Genomic DNA, 17,350 nt, shown 5'->3' with positions numbered 1-17,350 from the left:
AAGAAAGACATACAAAATAACACCAAACAAAGAAAACCAAAGAAGGAAAACAAATATGGAAAACGAACACAAAAGGTACAGAATATTTATAAAGCATAGTAAAAAAGAAAGGCATACAAAAAACAATAGCCGCACAAAACCGAAAAGGATAGAAAAAGTCGAAGCAACAAACGAACCACATTTAGTGAACATATTGGAATAAAAATTAAAAAAGTATAAAAGTAAAAGAGGAGCATACTAGAGCCCAAAACGAACTATCACATCCGCTGAAAGCAGCAGACAACTCTTTAAAGCATTCGAATGACCGTGGTCAAACAAAAAGAAAAACGGGGTTTTCCCGAAACCCTGGGGTTTTGGTTTACGTTGAACAAACATTAAAACAAAATCCGGCCACAGCACGGGAATGAGGGGACCCACTCTGCAAGCATCCAACAGCGGCGATCCAATCTGTACCGCAGGCGCAACATGAAAGAGGCCCAACTTCATGTGTTCGGGTTCGGGGATTAGGTTGGTCCCCACCGCGCCCCCGTGGCCAGCACGCCAAAGGGAGCGCTGCTACTACCCAACTACTACTGCTGCCCGTTGGGCCTTGGGGCATTATTATTCTTGCATCACAATCCTATTACGGCGCTCTCTGTGTGTGTCTCTGTGTCCAATATTCACCGTTCGCCCTCGCGGCCAAGGTGTGTCACAAAATGGCGGTGACAGAAAAAAAAAACGGACGAATGGAACGAGTGGAAATGAGAACTTGTATGCCTCCGCGCTCGAACGGCAACATACCACTAATCCCGGGCCCAGCATGACCACCGCACAGAGCGGGTCGGGTTTTTTTGCTTCTTCAGCTTCCCTCTGTATGGGGATGGATGCAAATGGAGATGGAATTGCGCGTGGTGTGAGCCATAATCCCCAGAGTGGCCAGTGGCGGGAGGCCGGGTATTGATTCACACACCGACGATGACGTAGTACGGAGCAGCAGAGCACGGTGTTGGTCCAATTCGGCCAGAGCACCGGCCGGTCCCAGTGGTGCCATTTTGCATAGGCGATGGGCACGGTGTTCGCGCGACGGAGGAAGGAACACTTAACATTCGGAAGTGTCCGGGGCCGGCGACACCCGGAGACAATGGCCCCGCCGTCTAGACACGCCCGACGCACCCAGCAGCAGAAGCGAGATCCGGAAATTCAAATTTCATTTAGTTTACAGAAATTTATTTCCACCCGCCCCGGGTATGACGTCACCAGGATAAACGGTTATCGAAAGTCAGGTAGAATCGGACACTAACTAAAAGTAGGGCAAGTTTGTCGTGTACAACTACAGTCAAGGCACAACCGGATTGGAGACTCAACCGGAAATCAGAAAACAAAAGCAAACATTTTTCCATTTTGTGTTGTGAACAGCATCATTTTGTGCACAAGTGCCGGATGTTGCCCGAGCTGTCCGGGTGCGCAATAATGTAATCTAATTTTCATACAATCTCGTCCTTCGCTTACATTGGCGAGATCCGAAGCGAGCACAGGAAAGAGGATGAAAAAGAAACTCGAAAGAGGGTGCTGCAACTTTTTCTCACACTTGCCCCAAATTCGCAACGTCCGTAGCGAGAAGCCCGGCAAGCTGCAGCTGGCCAAGGAGCCGGTGTTTCATAAATTTATTTGTGGAGAATTTGGTAAGATTTATGCAATAGTGTCGGGCGGGGTGGCGAAACTGGCTGCACCGGTCTGCGCAGCTCTCCCACACGCTGCGGTACGTTGGAACCAACGTGGAAGATTCAGCGTGGAGAACTTCAGAATGTGGTGCGCTGGACGCTAGGCTTAGGCAAACGGGCTTCGTGGCCATGGCAAGGATGAAGTGAAAATGAACCGCAGATTAGGTTTAAATTGCCGGAAATAAATATGCACTTTGGGCTAGTGTGGTTCGTGGCAGTTGTTTGGCAGATGTTAGTGCTGTGTCTGTTTGCTTGTTTATGGTGCCTTTGAATGGTGCCATTATTTTCAGTAGTGGGAATGTAGCCTAATTCAATACGAAATGACAGTATATAATAAATAAATGAACATTGTGCATTAAAAGTAGCATAAAAGACTAATAACAGCAAAAAAAATGTCAAAAACGTGTGAATAAAATGTACAATAAACGAAGAAAGTGCAAATATACTAACCTATAAAAAGCAAGAAGCGTAAATGAAGCAGGTTTTTAAAAAGGGACACCCAACTAATGAAACGCTTAAGAAAGAGGTGCCAATAGTCAAACACCTCACCGAAAGATCCAAAAGAGCAGTAAACAATTGAACAACAACTAATTACAAAAGGCATAACGGTGCAAGAAACAACAAATAAGCGCTGAGAGTAATTAGGGCAACAGCTAAGCAGCTTTTCTTCTCCCTTCTTTTGACGCGACAAACGAGTAACTAGCGGTAATGTGGTAAGTAGCAGAAACGTATGAATAGGCAATGAAAAAAGCATGTTAAACAAAGGAAGAAAGTGAAAATATAATATACAAATCAACAACATGCTCGAAAACAAGACACTTAACCTAACCAATAAAAGACACAAGGAAAAAAAAAGCCAATCATCTCGCGGAAAGTGCCAAAAAATGACTGTAAACAATTGAACAACCCCTAATTAAAAAAAACCTAGTGCAAGAGACAACAAATAGGCGCTGAGAGTAATTAGGGCAACAGCTAAGCAGCTTTTCTTCTCCTTTCTGTCGTCGCGGTATGTGCGAAATGCTCAAAAACGATGCAAACCTGGCATCCATCGACCCTTTCGTTGCCTGTGTGTCCGGTGTGCCTGGCGTGTTAATACACTCGCAGGAAACACCAACACACACTCCAAGACTTCAACAAAAGCCGTCTAACGGTGGAACGAAATTGATGAGGTTTCCGCGGCGCTCCGTGCGGCGCCGACCCGCGAGGTCGCGGGTGAGTGTTGAGTTCTTCCTTCACACTTTGGCGGGCCGCCGTTCGCTCGTGTTGGATTTTCCACTTACACTTATTACCCAGCAAGCCGAGGAACAGCAGGAGCAAGAAGACAACGGGGCGGGCACAGCATTCCGAATTCGGGGGCAGAAAATGAGGAACGAACCGGCCGCCGCGTGGGGGTGGTTGAAAAATGGTAAACCTGGCGCGGTTGGAAATGTAGAAGATTTGCCTTCGTTTGTAATAAATCTTCGAGCGCGCATCGGGACAAGTCAGTCCCAATTTTTTTTTCGTTGTTTTTTTTCGGTTTCACCTCGGAGCACCCGCACCACCACCAGACGACGCAGTTCCGACTAATGGACGGCGCGCTCTCTGGCTCTGGCCACGTGAAGTAAAAATATTTTACCCAAAAACCCTCCGGCCACTAATACATGGCGCGCGAATGGGGCGCGCTTGGAATGCGAACGCGAAACTTCATCATCTGTCGGGCGCCGTCGGCTCTAAGGACTTCTCGAAACTCGAAAGAAAATGGAAGTAAACCGACGATGATTTGTCGAATTCGGGCGGCGAGAAGAAGAAACAAATGGACGCCCCAAATGCGGGCAGAACTCGCGAAGAATCACAAACCGAGCCGAAAAAGAAAAAGACCCGATGCCATTCTCGGTCGCGGCCTCGGCCGCGCCGTGCTGAGTTATCGTTGACTCGTAAATCTAAATAAATGGCGCAACATTCAAAGATAAGGCTCTTTGCAGAAGAAAACGGAACGTCTCGAGATTAGTGAGGCCGGGCAGTGAGTGCACAAAAGTAGAACGAACATCACTCCGGCAAGACGCAAGTCCGTCGATTCCGTACTCGTGGCCGAGAGAGAGAGAGATGTGGCCCATTACTTCGTCCGTTTTTGGGATTGTAGAGAAACCACATGAGGACTTATTTTTCTAATTTAAAAGTAGGCCTCTTGGCGCTTGGCGTGCTTTAATACGCTCGAAGGTTGTGGCCATTTTTGTTGGGCGAACGAAATGCTTAAACATGCGAAACAATTCACCATTCCCGGTGGTCAAAAGGATAACGCGCGCGGGCTCGCAGGACCCATCGCAGCAATCGATCGAAAAAGCTTTTCTTGGGCTAGCCGTTTTCTATTTTGAAGCTGGTCCTCCACCAAACCGGAAACCAAAGAAGAAAAGGATTGCCAAAGGATCACGGTCAACCGAGCCGTGGAATGCGTTTGCTCTGCGGTGGCCACGAAAAATTATCCTCCAATCGCCTCGCGGCAACCCTGTTGGCGACCGATCCTTTCCCTACGGAGCCCGGAACTGTCCTGATCTTCCGTTTTTCTTTCCCTTCCGGGGACCGTAGCCGTCATCCGTAGCCATTTCCTGACGGGGGGCGTCCATCGAACCCTGTCGATGTCTTCAACCGACAGGCCCTACCGGCACGGGCTACCACCGGATACCGGAAACGGGAAGCCAAGCCAGGATTCATAATGCCGCAAACTGTGGGTTTTCGGGGCGGGCTGGCGTAGTTGGCGGAGACTCCGCCTCCATGCTTGGGCGGCATCGCGGATCGCGACCGCCTCGAAAGGATTAAGGATAGCGCGCTCCCGTGACCCGTGTGGAGCGTCGTCTTCCTGACGACGGACTTCCTGCGCGTCGTCAGCGGTTCACTGTAACGAACCAACGAACCAAGGATTACCCGAAGGAATCCTCTGTCCTCGCGCTGCCTGAAAGGAGGAAAGCCTTGCTTCACATCTTTCGCCGCCTTTTTTCCGGGCATCCTTTCCGCTCCGGTTGCGCCTTAAATCGTTTTCGTTTTATATGTAAATCAACGAACTGAACGCGAGTTCGCGTTCGATTTGAGGGCCGGTACGGAATGCGGTCTTAAGCGGCCGCCACCGTCCCCGCCGGCGCCGAAGGTTTCGACGTTGCAGAGAAAACCCAAAATGCATGCCCCGTAAAAGACGCTCGGATGAAATGAATCATATCGCGGAAGAGGCGAAATGGTCCCCCGTGGCTCACCAGCAGTGGCGCGACGCATAACGGCACACACAGACACAGAGTTTGGAAACTTTTTGGAGGATTTTCCACAGAAATCTATCAATTCGACTGCTGCTCGAGCACTTTCGAATGCGGAGTACTGCAGAGAGCCGGGTCTTCCTTTAAGGCGGAAGCCGGGTGCCCGCTGAGAGCTCTTGCGTTCCGAGCATCAATCGGATATCTGCCATAAAGTGCGGATTTAGGCGAGCAATCACTCGGCTCGGCTCCGTTGATTTAGAATAAAACACGAAGCTCAAAAATAATATTGAAAATGATTGGAAAAGGGAAACTTTCATATCGGCATGTTACAGCAGTAGCATGAAATGTTGAATTTAGCCGGTTGTTGCATTTTATTCTCGTCCAGGGCACGGCTTCTGTAAAGCCCACAAGGTTGTTGGAAGTTTTGGTTGCACAGTACCAGTCCAAATAATACCAGAAAAAGTTTCTTTCGAATCACTTCATACCGTTTTATGAAAAAACTCTGCTTCCTAATAAAAATAGACACCGAAAGTTAAAAACTCGAACTTCGGAAACTAAAGTTCACCATCCAACAGTTCTGCAACATAAAAAAAGGCATCGAACTAGCCGACCCTGGTGACCCCTGGTGGGTTTGGTGATGGAATCCTGTCGACAAATCAATTCCCGCTGATTAGACTCGCACGTGAAGATCGAACATCGAACATTATGATGGCCGGGTCGCTAGCCCGGTTAGAGGTCCTTCTGGCTGCTGCTGTCTCACTGTCGAGACACGCGACTGCCAAAGGTCAGTCGGTATCGATCAGTTGGCACAGATGACCAAGATGCCTATGATGATGATGATGATGATGATTATATTCCGATTTTCAGATCGCCAATTCGACAGCAACGCACAAGGCGCGTCCTCAGACGCCACCCAGAAAGGACATTACGGGGCAGAGGGTGAAAGTAGCGCGGCCCCGCCCGGCCGATAGTTCGCCTTCCGGTGGCTACGCTACGCAACTATCAACAGCCGCGATTGATATCCGAAGACACACACACGCATACGAACGAAAAGGGCGTTGATAGGACATCCGGCATCCGAAATGGTCTGATGGACGACGCAAAATAAACACCTCAACACTGGGGCTCCTGGAACGTGGAAGGGAGTGGGCTCTGCACACGAGCGCCCCTTGGGAAAATCGATAAAGAAAAGGACCAGCGGGCATCCTGGTGCGGTCTCGAAACTGGTATTGTCTCCTGGAACTGGAATCGATAAATGTGCGCGCTTTGCGCGTGTGTGCGTTACACACACGGCGGGACCGAAAACTGGCAGGTTTATTCATCGAGAAAGACATCCAGGACCTCATCTCATCCGAATCAGATCCGAACGGCCCGGCCCGGTCCGTCCCGGCCATCGCCAACGCCGGTGGCCACACACATGTGTGCTGTGAAGTGAAATGAATATCTTCGGAGCTGCGAAGCGAACGAACGAATCATAAAAATCATTTCCAAGAATTTTGCCACACACATACACACGCTCGCACGCACGCAGACACGTGAGGCACTTCAGATTGAGTGTCAATGCCATCGCCCGGGGACCGGGGCGCGCCTGTGGATGCTGTGATGGCAGAGGACAGTGGAAAATTGAAATCAACAGCAAATCGTCGAGGGAAACGGGCTCCGATCTGGGCAGCGACAAACGTTCATCCACGCACGGGTGTGTGCGTGTGTGCCCGAAGAGTAAAAGGACATTAGCCGGCACCACAGCGAACGGGCAGGTTCACCCATCGTGGGTGGAAAATTCTAGGAAATTCCGAATTTTATCACGCACTCCGCCTAAGGATAACTTTTATTTGTCACATTATGCAATATTTTGCCTATGCCTCTACGTTGCTCGGAAATGCTATGAATGAAATAATATTCCGTAGACTTTTGTCAAGCAGCAAAAAGAAAGCTCGTTCACCGAGCGGGCGAATCGGACGCTGCGCCGATAACAAATGGCGATAACAAATTCGTCAATTGAGTTAGCTGAGTTGCTTCTCCAGTCCAATTCGTCGGAAACTTTTCCCCACCAGCCGGTCGCTTCCGGCATCGCCCAAGTTTTCTCTCGAGTATGTTAATCTCGCATCGCTGGCACACACCGCTGTAAATGGAGCCATTTTCTGCGCCATGTGTGATGCCGCGCGGTTCTTACAAACTTTGGCCGGCCGGCGGAAGTGAGATAAAGCGCGGCGATTACAACGGAAATCGTACCGTGGTCGGCTTTTTGGTGCGTTAATTGGGCGCGTGACACAACCTTACAGACACTTACAATGACGCACCCGTGCGCGAACCACTAATTTGCATGAAAGCGCTGAAGTACGGGTGGCGGCGTTCACAGATTGCGCGAAGTTTTGCGCAACGAATTGGGGATGAAAAATGCCTTTTTCTTGTTTCAAAGCACACTTTTGTTTGTTTTGTGTTTTTACACTCGCTGCCGGTGGTTACTTATTGTGTGCAACATCGATGCAAACCGAAAAGAGTACGAAACTCTAATTAACCGTCTAATTTGTTTAAGGAAGCGGCAAGAATGGCAGAGTGGTTTGTTATGCGTAGCGTGTTGCATACTTTAAGGAGTTAGGAGGTTCGTTTTTAAGAGCATAAAGATTTCAATAAAACTCTAGATTTGTTTTTTGAAAAGTCAAGTTTGCAGGGCAGCAAGATAAATAGGAAAACTTTGTGGAGCTGGGATACTGGATGGCATCACTCAGTCCAGAAGATCAATCGCAAGACGTGGCCACGGCTTATTTAAAAATAAAGATTGGGATGGAAGTAAAAATAACCCGATTTTATGATTTGAGGATTGATATCATAAGGAAATAAAATTCGGCTAACTGTCGATGTCTCGGACATCTAATATAGAGACATTGCGAAAGAAGTCTTAAGATTCTTCATATAGGTAATCGACGATAGAAATGCACCTAGAGATTAAGAATAAACACAAAATCGAGACAGGGTACAGAACAGGAATAGACTAGGAGACTGTTAAGACGAACATCGAAGAAATAAGACCCATCATTTCGGGGTTTTACAGTCAGTGATTATTTTAGCAAAACCGCCAATCGCTTAACCATTCGGACTCAGTTGCTTTTCTCATTCGTTGTTTCGGAGGTCAGATTGCAGTTTCAAAAGAATCGATTTTGGGTTTAATCGTTGGCAGGGGCGGGTTGCTCCGGGAAGCACTTACCATTACAACGACCGCCGTTTTCTGCCGATGGTTCTCGATGAAGGCAACCCACGCCAGGACACCGATGATGGTGTAGGCACCGAGGGTGGACAGATTGCGCGGGTCGGTAAACGACTCGACCAGCGGCACGGTGCCCATCGTCCAGTCGCAGCACAGATCGCACGGGAACAGCAGCAGCCACAGGTTAACCGACACGAGATAGTTGTACGACAGCTGCCGCACCGGGGTGGCCGCTACGGACGCGGGATTGTCGAATCTGCAACGAGAGGAGGGAAGCGTTTACGTACAATGTGGGCAAGGTGCAGTGCCGCGGGAAAACTAAAACACGCCTGAATGTATGCAATGCGCTGCAGGGCTGATATGTGTTCGTGTTACTTTCATAAAATCTTTCGCCCTGAAGCGACGCTGATAAATATTGGCTGTGTTTAGGGTGGCTATGCAGTGAACGAACCGTTCATCAGCTCCAGCCAAATCTGTCGTAGCGCTCGTTAAAGCTCGGTATTGCTCGCGTGATATCTGCTGATAATGATGAACACTTCGCGTTGGGTCGATGCAGTGCGCCATAAACCATCGGCGGCCTGCTTATTAGTTTCTCCCGGTGACCCGCGGACCACTCAAGCCAAGAAATAGCCAACCTTGAGGACACCTTCTTGGCAGGAAAAGGGTGACAAAATAATATGATCGATAGTAAAACTCATATTTTTATGAGAATGAAATTAGATATTTTATTGGCCGGCCAGGTCTCGGGTGGAGAATATTGAACGTCTAGCGACCCCACACAGTGGGTGTGGTGGTCGAAGAAGAGCCGGTCGGCTGAAGATGGCTGCGGGGTGAGTGCGGATGCGGGCGTTTGCTGGCGAATACGGTGTAATCGACGGTGACATGTGACATTGGCACATACAACGCGTTACTACTACGTGACGTGCTCGAGACATGGCGCAAAGCGGCGATTGAAGAGCAAGGAAACGAAGAGATTGAGAAGAAGAAGATTTTTCTTTTCATCCGATCATGGAAACCTTCCACCAGCGGCTCTCCAATCCCCGCTTCTCCCTTCCCTGATCTGCATTTTCCCACCTTTCACAGCAATTTTCCGGCGCCCACTAGCTGTTGCTGGGGCCACCGCGCAACAAAGTATTTTCATCCCCGCCAGATCTACTCCGGCATTTCCGCTGCCGTGCGGGAAGACGGTGGTGCGCCACTCACCCCTCGCCCCCCCGGTCGGCGCAATAAAAACGGGCTGGCAACGGTTCAACGACGCACTCGGTGTAACGCAGAAGGTTGCGACGCCGGACGCCGGAAGCGGAGCACCACTCAATGGCCGAGGACCTGCACGAGGAGACGACGCGAACGATGCCAAGCACTAGAGGACCTAGGAACGAAGTCATCAACTTTTGCTATTGCACGATTTCACGTCATAAAACTACCATAAAGGTTAATAATTTTCGTTTTCACGTCGGGCCCTCTCGGAAGGAAGTGTTGGGCTGGCCGGTCGGTACTTGGGCGACAGTCGGTGGGAGCGTGCTAGGCGCCTTCATGTGGCATGTGGCTGAAGTGTTGCCACACACTCGTGAGCCAAAGTAGCGCAGCGCTTGGATTATGCTTTCCAATAACTGAAGGAATTGAGGATTAATCTGAAAGGAATGTCGATTCTATTCAGTCTGAACTATTGAACAAATCCTTCAAATAATGCAAGTGAAAATATGAATGTTAAATGTACCAGCATGTACAGTTCATTTCAAAATCATGAAAAGTTAAACTTGGTACTTTGTTTCATTTGGTAACAGAGGAGCGATTATTTTTATGAAACAATTAACAATATCATACTGTGGCAAAACCAAAACGGGAATCAGTTGGGAATCGATGATTGTGGTTTGGTTCAATATGATTTTTTCCCAATGGCCAATCTGTCAATAAAGAATACTATTCGGGTGCTAGACGTAGTTTGCGAAATGCTGTGCGTCACAAAAGACCAGATTTGTGAAGAGACAATTCTTGGTTCAACTTCCTCGTGATGTTTTCCTGATCATTTACACAAACCACAAACTCGAGCCATATCGTTCCGCAACCACTGTATTCGCCTTACTTTTTTTTCTTGAAAGCGGTTTTTGGGTTAATTTAAGGATTCAATTTTAAGTGGTTCTGTAAAAATTAAAACAGCCACCACACGTTCATTTTTTAAGGGCGTTTCATTTTTAAGGACACCCGAATATCGGATATTTTTGGCCTACATCAGATTGGCCAGAACACAACGCACTATGGGGAAAAGGCGGTCATAAGTCAATTCAAAAACTGAAGGTTTTAGTTATATTGGCTTAAAATAGATAAGATATCTATGACAAATCCGAAGTTTTAGCCTTCCATGTTGTGTAGATTCCGAGAAGTCATCTGTCAAAGTCGAAAGAGTGATAAAAATGGCTCTTTAAAACCAACTTTTATCATCTACTTTAACGCGATCGTTAGCACAGTTCTGCAACGGTAATATACCTATATTTCACATCATTCGAAAGGTAATGAATCCTTCTTTCATATGAAATAATCAAACGTTTACGTTTTCCATTGCTGGTACATTTTTATCGGGACATTGTATAAAAAAACTAAGAAAAAATACAGTTTTTCAACTTTGGTAATGCAGCAAAAAAAATGTACAGCGTTGTACATCCTAAACGAGGCATTATAATAGAAATTTAGGTAATTTTAAACGATTTTCAATAAGTTTTTTATGCGAATTCCGACGACAAATTTAGCAAATTCCTATTTTAAGAAAAAAATGATGATACAAATTTGGTATAAACGGAGGCGCCTGGTGTCTGGTTTGTTGAAAATTCACGCATTTGCAGAGGAATATCCATTGAAACATTGTTGTGCAATACAGATTGCATAACCTAGGCGTTTAGATTGTGCATTAAAAGATTTTAGTGTCATTCAAATTGCATAGCTCGGGCGTTTGAAAACCTTAAAATAACGAAAAAAGCTTATTTATTATACTTGAACGCTTGTATTACACATAAAAAGTTGAATTTAATCAAAACACATGCAAAGAAAACAAAAACGTTGAAAAAAGTTCACGGATTCTTCCTAAAAACAAATATGTCCGTCTTTCCCATACAGATTCCCTACTGTGCAACGCAAAGAAATTGCACTAAATTGTTGTTTTTCTCTCTCAAAAGATTAGCCGGCGGTTAACTGGCTGAACTGTTACATTGAATTGTTGTCACCTTGCCAACGAGTTCTCATTTCATCATATCAAGTCAATATCGATGGAAAAATGACGATCAAGATTGGCAGACATAAAAAAACCCGCGGACAACCTTGACATGAACCAATCTAACGTTTTGTGACTTTCATCCTTCATTTGCAAGGAATAAGATGTCCCGCACTGTGCCCAATCATTGTCCAATGCTGTCAACGGTGTTGGTCGGTGCTCGAGTGTGTCGAAGGCGAACACCTCCGACGGTAGCAATCCAAACCCCCGATCTCCAGCCCGATTCCTCGGTGCCGTGCGAAACGTCAAACGATCCCCGAAGCAGACCCTCATCGAAACTCCGGTCTGTCTCCAATCGTAAATGCGCCAAAATCAGTAAAAGGCCAAGTGCCCGGGAGGAAGGGGTTGGATGTGGTCGCAGTAAAATCACCTCCTAGGCAGGTCCCTCGCCGCCAGGCCCAGCCCTCCGGGGCGCGTTTTGTTTTATTTCGATCCCACACACGGCAGTTTGACACCCAAACTGGAACACCGCCGTGGTCTTGTCGCCCGGTCGTCACGCTGCGAAAAGTCTGACGGGTTGAAAGGCCCGGACCAACCTGGTCAGGTCCCCCCTCGGCCCCCAATGCCAGGGGGTCGCTGCCAAAGGAATCAAATCATTTCGCAGGGGGCGCAATAACGTTTCCAATCAATTTCCTATTATGGCGCGGCGAATAGTTTATTGTGGCCTCCGCGTGGCAGTTGATCGTTCCGCACGCGCGAGCCGAGCCCGTCAGCGAAACATGTTTGCTGCAACATAACGCCGGGGACACACCGGTGAAAGGGACGGCCGCACGGAAGAAGGGTGTGTGAATTTTTGACGCCACCCAACCCAGGCGCTGGAAATTGTACACTTTCTCGCGCCTTTCAGCGCCCCGCGAGTTCGTGGCGTCGGTCTGATTAATCTACGCTTTGCGTAAGCGAAAACCGAAGAGGGTGAGGGCTTGGTGTACCACCTCCCAACCGTCGTCCTTGCCATGTTGACTGATTTTGGGTGCGACCAAAAGTCACCCCTGAACGCAGCCATCCAGACAGCCCGCAGCCGGTTGGCTGCGTACGCCCCGTCGTCGAAAACAGCTGTCAAGATTCAGGGAACGTGCTACGTGGCAGCAATAAACTGCGACTGCGGCGTCAGAAAGGAAACCCCACCGTGTTTTTTGGGGGGGTGGGTCTACCTGGCTACCATATGGCAGCCTTCGCATGCTGATCGAAGCTCCGGGTGTTCGACGTGCGAAAACATTAAAATGCAGAACGCCCGGTTCCGTCGTTTCAACACACACACACAGACGACGAGCGGGGCTATAATGCTACATTAAACCCTGACTACCCTTTCTCTTTCGTTGGTCGCAGGGTCCTTTGTTTGAACTATATGGAGCGGGGTGGAGCGCAGCGATACTTTCGCGAAACACCTGAAACTGAACAGTTTACCACACGAAGCGCACGAAACGTGGTGCACGCACGAGCGGCCTGTAACAAAGGAAGTGTGTGCGAAGTAGGTTCGCTTCGGCATTGCAATTTACGCATCACCCCACTGGCGTACGGAGGAACTACAATGGAGAGGTTGCGGTGCGTATGTTACGTTGTGTAACGGCAGTGAAGAGCACACAATTAGCTTGGATTCTGGCCCGGCTATGGCTTTGGCATAATGTGACGCAATCAGTCAAGGCCTGAACGAAGGAACGGTAGAGATTTCTTTCCGAGCGCTTGTTCAGCTCGACGACTCGAACGTAAAATATGAAAAAATATGTGTATTCTGTATGTTTTATACAAGCAAAAACACAACAAGATTGCGTTTAAGTCGAAAATAATTGGAACTTGCTTAAAATACGCTAACATACAGCGGCAACAGGGGCAAAGCTTTTCCCAGAAAACAGGAAGGTTTCAAAGCATGGCAATGGTAAACGACCATTCTTTTTTTCGAATTGGCTTAATTAGGTTCGCAAACTGTTAAGAACAAAGCTGGATTTGTCTGCATCATAAGGACCAATCCTAACCAAGGACCAAGGACCAACCAATCAGCCATAATCCACACAAAACAATCACTCGTTGTGGGTGTATTGGCTTCTCTTGCCGCATTTGTGCGTTTTCCGGACCACAATACTGCTTATTAACATAGCCACCGAGGTGGAAATGAGCTTTAATGAAATGTGCTTTTGACGAATGATTTGGCGACCTACCACTTTGGAAAAAAGCTTTTCATATTTGCCATTTTTCTGCAACCAAAATAGTATTTTATACATAAATTCTAAGAATCACCCTTTCAAATAAATGTTTGGACTCTTGTTTGGACACTCTTCACCGGACACCCTGTACAAGTTCGTACGAACTATGTAGCTCGTACTAACTACATATTTGTACTTTCTATATTATCGTACGAATTATGCTATGCTCTTAGGACCTTAAACTAACATTCAAAATCAGAACATGAACATCACATAATGAAGTGTGTTGTGCTATCTATTTTTATTTGGATAAAAACTAAAATTACAATAAATTGAAATTGGTGATGTGTTAAACAGTAGAGCACTCCTAGCTCCTAGCCCCTAGGTCCTATACAGTTTCTGATGCTTTGTGAGCCTCACGATTTAAGTCGATTAATTCGTTGGTCTGCTAAGCTTCTGAACATCACACACAAATGGTGCTGGGTTTTAACTATAGCTCAATTCTCGCCGTCATTTATGTGATTGAAAGCAATTGTTTAGGCTTTCCAATCACTCCGACACCGAGTCAAAGTGGCGTCCGATCGCGCTGAATCATATCCGTGAATGGTTCTTCGGTAGAAGCATTAACGACGTGGGCAGCTCTTTGCTTTTCGTGTTTCACATAAATACACCTCCATGCCCAGATTGGCTAATTCACAGCCGCTGCGAGCTCTGTAATGGTCTGAAGTATGCTGAGTTTACAGTGCGTTCGAGAACGATAGTTCGCAAATGGTAGCGTCCAAGACCTTTGGCGTCAACTTTTCCCCATCTTTAACCAGATGGCAGCTCATGATTTCAACGCTTGTTTACTTATTTCCCACTCTCGAGGGGCGCTAGGCAAGTGCCTTTTAGTGCCGTGGGACTGTGGTGCCCCCATAAATCAAGCAAGGACCACTCTCAGGAACAACACAAAAAGGGCCGGAGCGTTTCTTGTGAATGTAATTTTCGGTTAATATACTCAACACGTGTGACGTATGCGAAATAAATTGGGAATCCCGACGGGGTACGGGGTCCCTCTCCAAGGACGGTATGGGCCCGACGCGGCCCGTAGTCCACCGGGTGAGTGCGTTCCTGGCACTCTCCCGGGAACGGGCAACGGAGCCGTGACCTGAATCCTTTTCGGCAGGTTTTTGCTTATTTTATTTCGGTTACCCTCGTGTGCCGGGCGGCCGTGGGGCACCAAATATGTGTCGTCGACCCTCGTCAAAACACGAAACATAATTTATGAGCCAGCAAGCATCATCTTCTTGCACCGGGCGGAGGGGGATCACAGGATCGCTGTGTTTTTTTTTGCTTCTTCTTTCATTCCGGTGAAGGGTTTTTCCGAATTTTTGTTGGCCGTTGGCCGGGTGGCGGGGACGGGGGATCTTTACACTCTGCCGACGATGTGTAAAGTGCGGCAACGGAGCGGAAAGCGTCACGTGCGGGGCGACGGTGCCGTTTTTGCATACCGGAAGCCGTCCGTTCGCCGGCAAATGACCTTTAAATGGCGTTCCGAGCGTACACAAATTTGAGGCGAGAGAACAATACTGGAAAGTTCACCGAACACGTGCCACAAGCGCAAGATGGATGTGACCGAAATGCTGGACGTTTCCACTTGTGTGTGTGTGTGTGTGCCTCGATTTTCTACTCTTCTCCACGTCTCACGTCGCCCGGTGGAGACGCCTGGTCGGCGTCAACACGCCCAGCCCTATGACGCATTTTTTTCGCACTTCGACCATTTTCGATTACCGAATCCCGGGTTCCCGACGCAGAGCACCGGGCGTTCTGGACCCGGACCCGGCCGGATTTGGTTGTTGTTTATTTTCGATAACCCCTTTTGGTCGTTTTCCGTCGGCCACCGGCTTACGGTGGCGGCCCTCGGAGGAGGGCTTTTACTTTTACATTCCACCGAACACCGAAGGCCCGGGCCGGCCTTGGCGGGATGCATTTAATGGAAATTTAATCATCCGCTATTGGGGATTAATTAATGTTTAATGAACCCGTGTTCGGGGGTCTCGGCGGCCCCACTCACACCCCGCCGGTTGGTTGGTCCCCGGGAAATCCTTCGGGTTGGTTGGGCTTCATTGAAAATGGAGGTTCGACTTCTATCCCTTCACCACGGGGGGCCCGGGGATCGGGGTTTTATGACGGCCCATCACACAATCGCACATTGTGGAATTACATTGGGGGAATTGCTTGACTGAGTCGTTAGCCTGCCGCGCGCGCGCGAGAAAGAAAAAGAGTGAGGGAGAGAAAGAGCTCCACGTCAACGGGATCCCTTTTCGAAAGCAGCTTACGGGCGCATCAGCAAATGGACCGAGAAAAAGAAAAGGGCATTTTTACAAAGCGGGAAGTGTGCTTACATTATTTTATATCATTCGATGAAACTTCGATGAAATACTTATTTAAGTTGTGTAGCGTTGTTGTAAAAAAAAAAATCAATCCACAAATCAGGTTATATAATTGATACAACTTGATTTATTGCATTTGTAATATTATTGTAAATATTTTAATTATGTTTCTCGTAACTTGAGAAGCATCAATTGCCCAACTATAGAGTTTAATGCCTTATAAAACACATCAATGCTATTTTAGCATTTACATAAAAGTTATATAAAGACCTCCAGCCTTTCAGCATTAACATTTAAGATAATTATAAAATAACTATTTACTGTAATTGTAATCTACAATACGTACCAGGTTTTAAAATAAAAGATTATCATCTGATTATGTTTCGTCTATATGACACATTTGTATAAGACCACTTTTGTGTCGTTTGTACCGTTTTCAAGCAGCTTCGAGCTTCCTGTCGCGTTGTTTCAATATTAATACGTAATGTTATAGAACTTTTTTATACCGATTAAGTTGAGTCTTGTCCAAGACTTCCAAACTACTGCACAAAATAAATCATCCACATGTACCGTAAGCAAGAGGCTGGCTAATGGAAATCGCATCACAATTTCCCATTAAACTGTACGCTGAAATCGCTCTGAACCCCGATCACTGCTCCAGTGGCGGTTCCGGATCGAAGGGCTGGCGGAACGGAGCCGCCGCTGGTCCCTGTTGACGTTTACAAACATGACCGCGCATCAGGCAGATGCAGACCTTCGTGTACCGGTTGGCTGCCGGTGGTGCATCCACTCCGGCCGTCCGACGATGTCACCTTGCGAGACATGCAACGGACCCAAACCGGCATCGGCACCGGCGGAGTGTTTTCGGCACAAACCGTGAGCACTGCGCAACGGTCACGCGTGTCAGGAAGCCAGGTGAAGAGCAAAGTGACTCTCTGGCCACCAAACCCAGTCGGCCCAGTGCAACCGATAAGCGAGCCCGGCAGCTCGACCGGACTGTGTGTGTATCGCCGGAGTGTCGGAGAAATATGGCGCCATCGGCGGCCGGAGCTTCCTTGGAGTGCAAAATGGCCATAATTCTAATTAAATTCTCTCCCATCCGGAGCGTAGGGCACGGTGCAGGCCGTAACGCCGGCAGTACAATGGGAACGCCTGGTTCTGAAGTTTGATATACGACGACGACGGTCCCGCCGCCATGATCCGGACCGTTCCGCAATCCGGACTACACAGTTTCTCCTGCCGGACCATCGGCCGTGACGCGTTCGGGGATCGATAGCCGATGAGCATTTTGTTGTTTATACGATGGACCATGTTAAACCAGTCTCCACCGCCCGGCACCATCCCCCCTGTGTGGGGGGTGGAACCCGAAAACGACAAGCCCTAAACGGTAGTGAGATTTGGCAAATGGTTGTGCTGCCTGAGCTCGCGGCTTGCATCGCTGCAGGGATACGCAGA

At 48.0% G+C, this 17,350-nt stretch overlaps 1 protein-coding gene across 1 annotated transcript in view; it reads right to left on the bottom strand.

Moving 5' to 3' along the window:
• Positions 1 to 17,350, bottom strand: part of LOC128278632 (protein O-mannosyl-transferase Tmtc3) — a 130,833-nt gene that overhangs the window by 11,645 nt on the left and 101,838 nt on the right. The window contains exon 7 of the mRNA XM_053017364.1: positions 8,124 to 8,379. Within this exon, the coding sequence (XP_052873324.1) occupies positions 8,124 to 8,379 (256 nt within the window). The remainder of the gene's footprint in view (positions 1 to 8,123; positions 8,380 to 17,350) is intronic.

This window comes from Anopheles cruzii, chromosome 2 (genome assembly GCF_943734635.1).
Source record: "Anopheles cruzii chromosome 2, idAnoCruzAS_RS32_06, whole genome shotgun sequence".
NCBI lineage: Eukaryota > Metazoa > Arthropoda > Insecta > Diptera > Culicidae > Anopheles > Anopheles cruzii.
The sequence above is the reverse complement of the archived record's forward strand: the minus strand, read 5'-3'. Positions and strand labels throughout refer to the sequence as shown.